General features: G+C 39.5%; 1 protein-coding gene across 2 annotated transcripts in view; it reads left to right on the top strand.

Moving 5' to 3' along the window:
- LOC126354042 (coatomer subunit gamma) overlaps positions 1 to 15,187 on the top strand; it is a 107,938-nt gene that overhangs the window by 9,016 nt on the left and 83,735 nt on the right. For both annotated transcript variants that reach the window (XM_050003399.1, XM_050003389.1), the window contains exon 5: positions 5,587 to 5,716. In XM_050003399.1, coding sequence (XP_049859356.1) covers positions 5,587 to 5,716 — 130 coding nt within the window. The remainder of the gene's footprint in view (positions 1 to 5,586; positions 5,717 to 15,187) is intronic.

Here is a 15,187-nt window from a genome sequence, read left to right as displayed (position 1 = left end):
GAAGCCTGTTAAAATTTGAATAGGTTTTAGTTTCCATATTTTTGTTTTCTGGTGTTGTTTGAAGTGCATTACAAATTTAAGATTATGAGATAAAACTATAATTGTATGGGACATGGGCAGTGTTGTTACTGTTTACTATACAATTTAGGGAGGGATAGGTAGTGTTTACAGTGAATCACTCAATTTCCAAATTAAACTAACTTTACTTGTTTACAGTAAGAACTAGACAAAAATAAGTCAGTTATGTGGTTTGCTTAATATTCATAGCTTAGTTATCAAACAGTACTCTAGCTTTGTTTATAAAAGTATATGTAGACAAAACCAGTAATGAAATATTGTCAGTAAAGTTTAATATACAGGGTGAGTCACCTAACGTTACCGCTGGATATATTTCGTAAACCACATTAAGTACTGACGAACCGATTCCACAGACCGAACGTGAGGAGAGGGGCTACTGTAATTGTTTAATACAAACCATACAAAAATGCACAGAAGTATGTTTTTTAACACAAACCTATGTTTTTTTTTAAATGGAACACGTTAGTTTTGTTAACACATCTGAACATATAAACAAATACGTTTGTTGCAATTTAAAATGTTAATTACATCCGGAGGTACTGTAACCTAAAGTTGGCGCTTGAGTACCACTCCTCCGCTTTTCGATCGTGTGTATCAGAGAGCACTGCAACAAACATCGCGTTTCTACAGGATGATCTGCCAACATTGCTCGAAAATGTCCCACTGGAAACGCGTCGATGTATGTGGTATCAGCATGATGGTGCACCTGCACGTTCCGCAATTAACACTAGGCTGACCAAGCGAGGGGGGCGCAGTGGTTAAACACTGGAATCGCATTCGGGAGGACGAAGGTTCAATCCCGCGTCCGGCAATCTTTATTTAGGTTTTCCATGATTTCCCTAAATCGCTCCAGGCAAATGCCGGGATGGTTCCTTTCAAAGGGCACAGCTGACTTCCTTCCCTGTCCTTCCCTAATCTGATGAGACCGATGACCTCGCTGTCTGGTCTCCTTCCCCAAAACAACCCAACCCAACACTAGGCTGACCCTTGACAGGATGTTCGACGGGCATTTCATAGGACGTGGTGGACACACAAATTGGCCAGCCCGTTCTCCTGATCTTACACCTCTGGACTTCTTTCTGTGGGGTATGTTAAAGGAGAATGTGTACCGTGATGTGCCTACAACCCCAGAGGATGTGAAACAACGTATTGTGGCAGCCTGCGGTGACATTACACCAGATGTACTGCGGCATGTACGACATTCATTACGCCAGAGATTGCAATTGTGTGCAGCAAATGATGGCCACCACATTGAACATCTATTGGCCTAACATGTTGGGACACACTCTATTCCACTCCGTAATTGAAAACGGAAACCACGTGTGTACGTGTATCTCACCCTTCATGGTAATGTACATGTGCGTCAGTGAAAAAGACCAATAAAAAGGTGTTAGCAGGTGGACGTAATGTGCTGTTCCAGTCTCTTCTGTACCTAAGGTCCATCACCGTTCCCTTTGGATCCCTACGTAATTTGGTGCTCTCAGATACACACGATTGAACAGCGGAGGAGTGGTACTCAAGCGTCAAATTTAGGTTACAGTATCTCCGAATGTAATTAACATTTTACAACGCAACAAACAGCACTGATTACGTATTTGTTTATATGTTCAGATGTGCTAACAAAATAATGGGGTTCCGTTTTAAAAAAAGTAGGTTTGTGTTAAAAAACACACTTCCGTGCATTTTTGTATGGTTTGTATTAAATAATTACACTAGCCCCTCTCCTCACGTTTGGTCTGTGGAATCGGTTCGTCAGTATTTGATGTGGTTTACGAAATATATCCAGCGGTAATATTAGGTGACTCACCCTGTATATTCCTGTAAAAATGTTAAATCATAGGTCAGATATGTGTTGATTGAATTTCATGAAATTTTTTTGTTTGTTCTAGTCATTTTCCACAGGAATGTCGTCATAAAATAGATGACAATCAGCTGGAATGTATTCTGTCAACTTTTGCAGATACATTCACATTGACTTTTATTTTCAACCTTACTGAGTGGAGATGTGGAAATTCTGGCATCACTTTGATAATTTTTGGTGTTGTCTTGGTAATGGCAAAAACTTGTCAAAATTGGTCTTGAATTCTACAGTCCTGTTGCAGTTGTATTTCACGGCTCTGGGATCATGGACCACACTGTCACTGGAGTTTCCCTCTACTCTAATAGAATAGTAAGCTGATGCTTTTTCAGAGAATAACTTCTGAAAATGTTGTAGTTGAGAAATTCTGCAGTGTTGTGGAATGGACCTTTACTGGTTTCTTCTGTCCACTTGGCATACTGACTTGGCTGAAAAATTCCTTAATGTCTCCTTGTTTTTTCTTCTTCTTTTTGGGTTCAGAATTATGATTGTTGAATGTACACTGCTGTGTTCCATGTGCATGTGCTCCTTGACTAGAAACTTTTGTTTTATTGTTAACAACTTTTTCCATTGACAGGTGTAGAAGAGCATTAGACAATACATGGTTTCTCTTCTGGTAGCCACAACTGTCTGACAATAGAGTAAGTGGCTTTAATTCATCTCTGAGAATTTCTGTTTGGTTGCCAGTAATACAAGATGCAAAAGATGAAGAACATAGATGTCCTTGTGTTTCATCCCACCAACAGTTCATGGCATCATGACTTGCATGGTTGTAGATAGTGAAATTATGTACATTCAAGTTAATCTTGTAGTACATTGCCACTCCATTCACACAAGGAACAAGTGTCACGGCTTGTGTGTCTTGCGAAAAAACGTAAACTTTGTTACATTTTAGTTTATCAGTGTCCAAGTTATCTCTTTCCTAGCTCTGTCTCTATATTGTATGTGGTCCTTGTACAAATCTTCAGACAGTTTTCCATTACCTACTTCAAAGCTGTGACAAATGTTAACACTGCTCTTTTAGTGACTGAAATATTGACATGTCCTTTTTTTTTTTTTTCAGTGAACACCGAATTGAATGTGTGCCTGCTTAATGGTTTCTTCTCTTCTTTTTGGCAATCTTCTTTATAAAATTCAGAGAGTCCAGTCAATGAATGGAGTCTAGGCCTGAAGCACAACTTAGCTGGCGAAAGCCTCCCGAAGTGTGAGGGAAATTTTGAAAATTTCCTGAAGGTGTCTGCAAGGAAGTTAACTTCTTCCTTGCTGTACCTCTTTGTAGATGGGTGCATGAGAAATGCTGATAGTATAATATTATTAGTTTGGCTGGAATGATTAGCTGAAGTTTTATCATCTCCATCCAACCTATATCAAATTATCCATTTGTTTGTACCTGATGTGTTGAGGAATGTGTTCCGACATACTTGCATTCTTTCCCTGGACACCTTCCACTGATCCCAACTCATGCCTTAAAGAAAATATTTTTTCTTGTTGTTTTTCTTTTATATCAGTGTATGCCCTTATCTTTGATTTACTACAAAGATCTGAGATTCATCGAGGTCCCAGTTGCTTGGGAGGCCTTTGCACTTTGTGACCTATTTTGCCTTGACCAACATGCTCATATACTAGGTAGGCTTCATGTTCTGTCTTCTTTTCATTATCAATTTTCTTCCACTCCTCTCTAGTATTATTCCTTTTTCTTAGTGTTTTCTTCTTCTCCGGGAGTGTCTGCTGTCTTTGTGCTTTTACTAACTTCTTTCGTGTGTTGGGGATCTTCATTTTCATTGTTTTCGTTCATGGTATGTCCTTGAACAAAATCATGATCCTGGATGTGTAATTTGTCATGCAGGTTTTCTGAAAGACTGTAATTAGAATTTGAATCAGGATCATCTTCATCATAATTGTCTTCAATGTCTTGATATTTGACTTTCTTTGATATAACTGTGGCATCTAAGAGATTACCTCTTATCTTCTTAGCACCTGGCTGAATTTCTCGTAAGTGATGAAATGAGTCCTCTTTCGGAACACCAATTTTTTCTTGCACAGAGCTATGTATAGTTTTCCTGCAGAATGAGTGCCACATTTTCTTGGCTACCCATTTCCATATTGATTGGATTACTGAAGAATTAATTATCTGGGAAAATAATAAAATTGTTTACTGAGTCTGAAATTAAATGAAAATGTTCTTCACTGATATGAGAATGCCTAAATTAATTTTTACCTGTAGAAATATCCTTCAGTATGCACATTTCACTTACATTCATCAGAGAACTGTCCAGATTGCCCAGGTCTGTTTTTTAATTGATAAATGATGTATCAATAGCTTGAATTTCTTTCCAGTTTCTTCGTATTGAGGGAAATTTCTGCTACTAATTGTAAGTCAAGTTATTTTACCCTTGTTTGCTGGCACAGTGAGCCTGTGCAGAACAACAATAATTTTATTATTAATATAGATTAATCTTGAGTATGATCTTTGGAAATAATTCAGTTTTGTTGACAAATGTTTGAGTAAGAAAATAATAAAATTATATTTCATATTCTGTACTTACTCTAAAAGCTGCTTTTGCATAGGCCTTGTGCAACGTGTATTACTGTAGCAAAAGAGGGCTGATATCTAGGCTACATAATATTATTTATTAACAATAAAGTATATGAATAATTCAAGACCTCCTCTTGCAGGATGGCTTTTTGTCTTTGACTACCGCTTTGTTGGCAGGAAATTTGCTGTAACATATTTGTGCCATGACTTCTTCAACTGCAAATAAGCCATCATCTTCACTTTCATCTGCAATTTTTATCTGAATGCAAAGAACCGTTCAATAAAATGTAACACTTACAACCATATTAAGCCTTCCCCTTAAATTTGCCAAGAACTTCCACTTACATCCTGTCCAGACTTAAAACAAACTGAAAAATAATACCATAGTGTAACTTGTAATATTTGTATATGGTAAATATAATTATTGTGAATCATGAAAAGCAAAGGTAAAATGACTATTGTCAGAACACCATACCTGTAAATATCATTTCACAAGTCGAAGAAATGAACGAAATACTTGCATTAAACATCTATCTGTAGGACTTCCCCAAGTATCAACACAAAATACCAGAAAGGCCAGCAACAACACCGCCTCGTAAAACAAATGACTATTTTTCACATTATAGTTTGTGTTTAGTGGAATTAGACTTAAGATACACAAAACTTATAACAACATCTAGGTAAATACAATATACATCATGCACAAAATACATAATATATTGATATAAATTGATGGAAACAGAAGTTCACCATGTGCTACCAACTCCATGGAGATAATGTTTCATACAGTCAAACTTAGGTGGTGTTTTTCAAATGGATCTTCCTTCACCATCTGTTGTATTTGATGTAAACTACTTTGCCAATGAATGAGTAGTGCCATGTAGATGGTAATGGTACTAATAACTCAGTAAAAAAAAAGGTGTACACAGGCCTGGTTTTTTTTCCAACGATATTAGGAATTATTGAACATCCATATTATGTGTAGTAAATTGAGTTAATTTAAGAATATAATAGACAACAGTCAGTTACTTCTTGTAACTTAATACATGTATGTATGCACACCCGACCCATTAGTGAGCAATCATCTTGAATTTCTGTAACCGTTGTTTTTCAGTGTTATGGTCCAGTACCACGCTCTTGGAGTGCTGTACCACATTAGAAAATCAGACAGGCTTGCAGTTACCAAGCTCGTGGCCAAGCTGACACGTATGGCTCTGAAGTCTCCTTATGCTGTTTGCATGTTGGTGAGTTCTTATACCCTCCCTTACTTAATTCAGGGTGTTCTGAAAGAAAAGAAAGGAGAAAAATTTATAGCAAAATATACACAGGGTGTCTCAGTTGCAGAGGTTTATTTCTGTGAAAGACAGATTCATATTCCAACTCTAGTTTATAATACAGTTAAAAAAGCTATAGAGAAGTTTCATTATAGTGAGTGCTCTGCCACATAGTGAAAGAACCACCGTAGCTTTCACTTACTTGTACTAAGTTTAACAATCTAGGCTACAAAAATTTGACTTCAACAAAAGCTCTTTCCGAGTTGAAAGCCATGGAAAATGGAGACCTTTAATGGTGCATTATTGGAGGAACCTAAGAGCAGCAAAAAACCTATAATAATTGCCATTGTGAAATCAACTGAAGTTAAAATGCTGATTGTTAATTGTTCATCACAGATAAAATTGTATATTAATAACTGTTCTGTATGTCAGCTTTGTACCCCCAGGGGGCTCACCGCACTTTCACGGGTTTGTGCTTGCTACCCTGGGGCCCCAGTCTTTGCAGCAACTTTTCCCTTCCATGCTGCATGCCTACACTCTTGCTGTGCTTTTTACCCTTCCAAGGGGGACATGTCTGGGTGTTTTTCGAAATGTGTTCTGAATTTTCTGTGGTTGACATCAGAACAGTCGCACCACTGTTTTTTGTTTCATTTTTCTTTCTTTGTTCACCTCCTGTCCTTCCTCCACTTCAGCATTTGAGGTTCCCCTCTTTTTCTTCCTCCCTGTGCACTTCTGAAGGCTGGCCCATACATCTGACACATAACAGGTGACTGAGTAACGCATAATTCCCAGCCAGCCCTGGGGCGAAAGGTAGGGTTTGCGTGTACCTACTGGTACAGGCCAGACTAAGGGAGGGGTGATTGCCAGAGCTGCTATATTTCCAATTGATACCTCTTTCAGGTGTTCGGGAAGTGTGAACAATCACTTAAGACGAGTGCACCCCCTTGTAAAGGGGGCCCCAGTTATAAGGAGCGTGCAGTCAGAGGGGCTCACAATCATAGGGGATTTTCTCACAATGAGCCAGTCATCATGTTCGCAGTCCATGTCTACCAAATGTAAACAGAATGAAGCTCCCATTTCAAAGACCCTCCTCCTGCACCACGGTTCCTTGTGGTTTCACGTACCTAAGGTGGTCAGTCCTTTGCTATGGAAAATCTGTTTCATATTCAGAAAGATGTTGTGAAATTCTGCTCTCGTTTATGCAATGGCACTTTGGTTTTGGAGACTACTTCTGATTCTCAAGCACAACTGCTTTCCACTTCACTTCTCCAACACCATCCTGTACATGTAGAGACCCATAGAACTCTGAATTCTTCCTGTGGTATTACTTACACTAGGCTGCTCGATGGTCTGAACGAGGCCGAAATCCAATCGTACCTCCCTGATCAGCATGTCATAGCCGTCCATCAAGTGATGAAAAAGGTAGATGTGTCCTTAGTGCCTACACACACACACACACACACTTACTTTTCCTCACCTTTGATACAGTGGTGCTCCCATTCTAGATCAAAGCAGGCTGCAATTCATCTCAGTCCAACCGTACATTCTGAACCCAATGCACTGCTACCAGTGTCATCGTTTCAACCACACTGAAGTGTGTTGTTGATAGCCGACCAAATGTGTAATCTGTGGTACGGATGTGCACGAGGGCGATTGCCCGTTGTATCAACTCCAATGGCAATCATGCTGCCTCCTTTAAAGAATGTCCATTGTATTTCGATGAGCGAGCTGTCCAGAAGATCTGGGTAAAGAAAAAACTGCCCTACCCGGTTCCTCACAAGTTATTGTCTAGTCGCAGACTGTGTGTTCTACTATCTGGCCTTACTGACATTACTGTTCTTGCTACATCTCATCTCTCTCCATGAAGGATGTGGCCACACACACACACACACACACACACACACACACACACACATGGGTCCTCAAATTCAGCAATATGATAGTTAAATCGCCCAGTGTCTTGATAGCATCACTGTCTCCTCATTCAGCAGTGCAAAAAGCCACCTGACATTCGCCTCCTGGGGTAAAGTCACCTGCTACACAACCGGCAGGCCAGAAATGACAGAAGGAATACTCGTGCAAATACTTCCTACGTCGCTCCACCCAACAAAATCTGAGTCTTCCTGTGCCAACTAGAAGGGAGCTAAGAAGTCAAACAAAGGCAAATGATCTTCTGCTTCGCTGACTTAGAGATCCTCTTAGATGGCGTCGGCACGTGATACCCTTTCCTGGCTGACCTCTATGTTGCCAGCGCACACTGCCAATCATTTTTCTGCTGTGGACTCGGCAGATCGACAGAGGGAGAATGCTGACACCTCTGTAGATTTCATGGAGCAGGATCCTTCAGACTCTGTGCCTTGTAGCAGTGAATCTTTGAAGATTGATGCTCAGCAGCTGCCTAGGTGACACCCCTTCATTTTTTCCCTCGTCCCTTGTCCTCGTTGCGACTCTCCTTCAATGGAAAGTTCAAGGCCTTCGATCAAATGAAAAGGACTTATGGTCGTTCTTAGAATCGCCATCTCCGCTTATTCTCTGCTTCCAGGAAACAAAATTGCATCCTCATGACAGCTTTGAGCTCCTACCATTTCTTCCCAGTCCGTTTTGATTTGTTTGATGACCTCAGAAGTTAAGTCCCAAAGTGCTTGCGGGCAAGCACTTTCTGCTTCATACATACAACTGCGTCTGGGCAGAGGACACATTTCCCAGACACTGGCAAGAAGCCACTTTCATACACGTACCTAAGCTTGGTAAGGATAAACACCTTCCTTCTAGCTACTGCCACATTTCTCTCACCAGCTATGTTTGCAAGATGATGGAACGTATGAGTCATGCCCAGCTGGTATGATGGCTCGAGTCTAGTAATTTACTAACCACTGCACAATGTGAATTCAAGGATGCCGCTCTGCAGTTAACAATCTCATCACTTTGTCCACCTATGTCATGAATGGTTTTCTACGGAAATCCCAGACTGTGGCCATGTTTTTCGATTTTGGGAAAGCCTACTACACCTGCTGGAGGACTGGTATCCTCTGTACTCTCTACACGGTTGGCTTCCATGGCCACACACATCCTGTTTCCTTCAGGAATTTTTAAAAGACAGAGTTGTCAAGGTATCGATAGGTTCTTCCTTGTTGGACACCTTTATTTTGGAAAATGGTGTGCCTCAGGGTTCCATCCTGAACATCATCCTCTTTGCTATCCCCATTAACCCTATAATGAACTGTCTTCCGGGCATCTCCAGCTCCCTTTTCATTGGCGGTTTTGCCATCTATTGCAGTTCTCCATGGACTTGTCTCATTAAGCGGCATCTTCAGCGATATCTCAACCATCTTCACTCATGGAGCGTCAACAATTGCTTTCGTTTTTCCACTGACAAAACCATTTGTATGAATTTCTGGTGCCACGTTTGGTGTCTTCCACTGTCTTTACATCTTGGGCCTGCTGCTCTTCAATTCATTGAAACTACGAAATTCCTGGAGCTCATGCTCAATGGGAAGCTTTCTTTTCTCACTCATTGTGCTCAACCTTTGATGGTCAGCCAATTCCTGATGGAATGTCATTTTTTTAACTACTTATATTCTCAGTTGTGTTTGCTGTACGACTTTTTGGCCATTTTAGCGAACAATGCGCAGTATGTCGACGGAATTTTACTTTTTATCCATCCTGGCATTATGGCAAAGGCCATTTAATTTTTAGTTCAGGACCTTCATTTCTCTGTGGCATATTTTATAGACCTTTCTCCCTATTCCTGTTTTTAGCTGTCTTCTCTTCCATCAATTGGGATTAACATATAGTCATTTGTAACACCTCTCTTTGTCTTCTTCTTCTTCTTCTTCTTCTTCTACAGTTCTGACATGGGTGCATGTGACTTAGTTGTTTTTGCAGTCTACAACAAAACATACGAAAACATGTTACTTTTGTGTTAGCACATATAACGTGGTTAATGTATATTATTGATCTGGGAAAGTGTATAATAATTGGTAACTCAATACAATTGAAGGAGGAAGAAGGTCCCCCTCCCCCCTTCTGTATGTTATGGTAGACTATGTGATCAAAAGTATCTGGACACCTGACTGAAAATGACTCTAAAGTTCATGGCGCCCTCCATTGGTAATGCTGGAATTCAATAAGGTGTTGGCCCACCCTTAGCCTTGATGACGGCTTCCACTTTCGCAGGCATACGTTCAGTCATGTGCTGGAAGATTTCTTGGGGAATGGCAGCCCATTAACAGTCCATTATGGGAATGTTATTGTCATGTAATCACGCCACCACAGGCCGTGCATTGTGAACAGTTGCTTGAGATCGTGTTGAAAGATGAATCGCCATCCCTGAATTGTTCTTAAACAGTGGGAAGCGATAATGTGCTTAAAACATCAATGTAGGCCTGTGCTGTGATAGTGGGACGCGATGGGGGAGGGGGGGGGGGCGTGAAGCAACGGGTGCAAGCCCCCTCCATGAAACGCAAGACCAAATCATAGTGCCGCTGGCTCATAATTTTACTGTGGGCACTACACTTACTGGCAGATTGGCAGATGACATTCACTGGGCATTCGCCACACCCACACCCTGCCATCGGATCGCCATGTTGTGTACCATGATTCATCACTCCATACAATGTTTTCCCACTGTTCAGTTGTCCACTGTTTACATTCCTTACACCAAACGAGGCATTGTTTACAGTTTACCGGTGTGATGTGTGGCCTATGAGTAGCCAATTGACCTTGAAATTCAAGTTTTCTCATCTCCTGCCTAACTTTCATAGTACTTGCACTGGATCGTGATGCAATTTGGTATTTCTGTATGATGGTCTGGATAGATGCGTGCCTATTACACATGAACCTCTTCAACTGTCGGTGGTCTCTGTCAGTCAACAGATGAGGTCAGCCTGTATGCTTTTGTGCTGTGTGTGTCCCCTCACGTTTCCACTTCACTATCACATTGGAAACAGTGGCCCTAGGGATGTTTAGCAATGTGAAAATCTTGTTACAGTCACATGACACAAGTGATACCCAATCACCTAACCATGTTCAAAGTTGATGAGTTCCGCAGAGCACCTCATTCTGCTCTCTCAGGATGTCTAATGACTACTGAGGTCGCTGTTATTGAGAACCTGGCAGTAGGTGGCAGCACAATGCGCCTAATATGAAAAAGTATGGTTTTGGTGGTGTCCAGATAAACTCTTATGAGGCACTTTTAGAAGTGTTTGGTAATTTTCCTTGGATTACCCCACAGTGTAGAACCATTAATGTTAAAAGAGCTGTGTAAAATTCTGGCGACTGACCCAACAAAGGGCACTGATCATTGATCTGTCTTTTCTTCAGCTGTCATATAGACATTTTATCTTTCATGGGTAATTTATAGGTGCTGCAGGCATGTATTACATATATTAATTTTTGACCATAAATTCACTATAAAAGTGTCAGACCTATTATCTTCATATATTTCCTTTTAATAATTTTATATGGGTAACTGTATTCGTCTTTTACTGTAACACACATGGTTTCTATAATAGTTATCAATATTTAAAAGTCTGCTACATGTCTTTTACCTAATGGGTTTTATCAGATTATGTTTCTTATGTAAGTGATGACTACATCTAAGCCCACAGTAGCAACATCTATGTAGGATGTAGGCAAACATTTGTCTGCTAGCTACTTGCTTCAGTAGCAAGCTGCAAAAATGATAGTATGGACGATGTGACCTATTCTACACCTTATTTTATATCTATGTGACAATGTTGGGTTGAGTATATTTATATGTTTTGACGATGCCATTACGGCCGTATCACTTTAAGACATGGTGTAGAAAAGGTACGTTTTACCGTATTTTATCTGTACATTTCCCTGGTTGTGTGATAGTATATTATGATACACAATGCTGTATTGTGTTCAAAGACACACCACTCACTAGGTGAATATATTTTTATGTTGTAGATCTGAGGATGGTCATTACTGACTGAAACCGGTCATTGTCAAAAGAATTGATATTGTGATCAAAGACTGGAATAAAAAACATTTAACATCCTCATCAAGAGAACATCTCCCCCCCCCTCCACCCTGCCCCCCCCCCCCACTCCCTCCCAGTGTTCTTTCAGCCTGCTGAAAAGATGGTAATCACATGGTGCAAGATCTGGATTTCCCGATCAGCTTCACCTCTCTCTGTGTTGCCTTGGCTGAATTGTTGCCATCGTCTCACTGTGGCCGGACATGAAATTGAATTTGGTCCATGTACCACCAGAATTTTTTGGTGACTGTGTGTGGAATTTAGACATTTTGGTCACAATAGTAGTACTGTTCCTCATACTTCAACTTTGGAGTAAGTTTCCAGTTGCCATGCCATTACACATAAACACTGTAATGCACCTGTTCTCAATGTCACAGCAGAACTACGTCTGTGGGAAATAGGGAACATGTACTCTCTTTTGACAATACACTACTCTTGTTCGGCAGTGGTCTTCTCATGGACAACAAATAAAACTTTCTGAAGTCCTTACATACATCAGTGGCCGCTTCTAGTGGCCCTGAAACCTTTTTATCGAACATGTTTTTTTAGCATCAAACCCGGTGAACATGATGACATGACAAGAAGACATCAACAAAAAGTGTTACTGTTGTCACAAATTATAGATATTTATACATATACCTAGTGGACTGTAAAGGACAAAGCTGTGATTTTCGTTACACTATTTACAGAATGCCCTGGTATTCTCTACAACATAATAGGATGAGGTGCTTACTTGATTTACACATTTAATGGGTTTGGCACAGACTGGACCCAAATGGCTTCCAATGTACAGAAATAATATAGCAGGCAGGTTATCAAATTCCTCTTTGTAGAAGCTGGTTTCACACATCATCATCACTTGAGAAATAATGATTGACAGTGATTTAATTATATTGGAGTGAAACTTTTAACTATGTAATTTGCTTGCTGTTCATCATCTTTCGGCACTGATGTCATTTCATTGCTATGCATTCTTGTAGGTCACAATTATTATCTGTAAGTGTATTCTCTTAGTTCGCTGGTGTAATGTGTTACACAACGTACGTTTTATTTATCTGTACATGGCACAGTGAGTGCCAAGATTCATTAAAGCAATTGTGTGTCATATGAGAATTACTATTAATATAGCACAGTAATTTCATGTTGCCACAAGGAAAAACAAAACTGGCATGCCATGAGTCAGAGCAAAGAATCTAAGATGGCCCATAATTGTGTAGATAGGTAAGAGAGTTTAAAAAGGAAATGGATAGGTTGAAATTAAATGTAGAGAGATTTAACGTAGTATGGTGCCAGAAAGACAGAACTTCGGGAAACATCAGTAAAGGGCCACAACATAAAATCAGATAAAGGTAATACAGGAATAAGTCTAATAATGAATAAGGAAATAGGAATGTGGATAAGCTACCATGAGCAGCATCGTGAACGCATTATCATAGCCAAGCAAGACATGAAGACAACACCCACCACATTAGTAAAAGTTTATATACCAACTAGCCCAACGGATGGTGAGGAGATTGATGGAAACTATTCAGGTAGTTACGGGAGATGAAAATTTGTGACGGATGAGTAGATGTCTACTGTAAGAAAACAAAGGGAATGAAAAACATTAGGAGAACATGAGCTGGGGGAAAGAAATGATAGAGGATTTTGTGTGGTAGAATTTTGCATAGAGCATAATTTAATCGTTGCTAAAACTGATTTCAGAATTGTGAAAGAAGATATGTGGGGCCACAGGAATGTTTCAGATTAATTGTATAATGGTAATACAGAGATTTGAAAACCAGATTTTAAGACATTTCCAAGGCAAGATGTGTACTCTGACCACAATTTGTTGGTTATGAATTGGAAATTAAAACTGAAATTTAAAAAAATGTTGGAAATTAAGGTGATGGTACATTGATAAATTGAAGAACCGAGAGGTTGTTAAATGTTTCAGAGGGAACATTAGGCAACATTGGACTGAAGCTGGGAGTTGGAGGGGAGGGAGGGGGGAATAATACAATAAAGACAAATAGAGATGAAATAAGAAGACAGCATGAGATAACAAAGGTCCAGAGACAATACTTAGTATAATTCTCCAAATAACATAGGAAATATTGAATTTAATTGGTAAAAGAATGAAATATAAAAATGCAGCAAATGAAGCAAGTGGAAGGAAACATGGAAAAATTGGGCAATTTCAAGTAGGACTTGCACACTGAGGGTTCTGTACAAATTTAATTATGTATATGTACAGTTCATCCAACCTAGGAATCGAAAATCTGAACAATTTTTGCCGTCTGTCAACATCAATGCTGACAAGATATTGGTCCAGAGAATTCCAAGACTATATCAAAGTCGCTACGGTAATTCCTCAAACCATCTCGGACATACAAAAAGAGGGGAGCTGGGGACCTCAGTTTATATATTTAGAGAAAGATGATTTAAAACATTTTTTATTTAATTATTAAAACATGACAACTGCTTATGTTTTCTGTTTACATGCAGTAATGTTCACATATTATGCTTTTGATGGATGTGATTTCCATATATGTTCAAATGGCAAAAAGATATTTTTTATGTAATACAATTACAGTTTGTACGTTTCAGATTTCTTACTTTACTTGTACTAAGAAACTTTGCATCTTGCCGAATTTCATGATTCTGGGTCAACGGGAAGTATCCTACAGGTTTTCATGAGTGAGTTTGCTGGTATCAAAATATGTGACATAAATGACAAAATCTTTGATTGCATTGTATTATAAGCTTAATTTTCTTACACCACCAAAAGTGGTGACTTAAATTTGAACTTGATATGCCAACCTGTTCCAGAGAAAAAGGGGTCTTAAAAGATGGACAGACATACAAAGAGATGGATAAAAAATGATAAAAGAATAGTTTTGTGTGATATAATTACATTAACAATTTTCAGATATTTTCCTTTACTTCTAGCATGAAACATTTCTTTGTACCAAATTTCATGATTCTATGTCAATGGGTAGTGCCCTGTAGGTTTGGATGAATGAGTTCACAAGTTTTAAAATATGTGACGTAAATGGTCAAATCTTTTCAACATATTAACTTAGAATTTTTACACCGCCACGGAACCGTGCGTCCGCACGTTCCTGAGAAAGAGTTCTTAACAATCGGGGACACACACACACACACACACACACACACACACACACACACACACAGGCAAAAAAGTGATCCATTAATGGTTCTGTTTTTACAAATAAGGTACAGAACCCTAAAAATACGATTAACAGAAATTGCAAAATAGCACTGCAGGGCTGGCTAGAAAACAAATGCAAGGCTGTGGAAGACTGCATATCTAGGGGGAAGATTGATGCCGCCTATAGAAAAATTAAAGAAACTTTCAAAGAAAAGATAAGCTGTGTGGTCACAGGATCCCCTGCAGTGTAATCCAGGTTGACAGATAGCAATGCTGATGCAGG

Source organism: Schistocerca gregaria, chromosome 1 (assembly GCF_023897955.1).
Source record: "Schistocerca gregaria isolate iqSchGreg1 chromosome 1, iqSchGreg1.2, whole genome shotgun sequence".
Classification (NCBI taxonomy): Eukaryota; Metazoa; Arthropoda; class Insecta; order Orthoptera; family Acrididae; genus Schistocerca; species Schistocerca gregaria.
The sequence above is the reverse complement of the archived record's forward strand: the minus strand, read 5'-3'. Positions and strand labels throughout refer to the sequence as shown.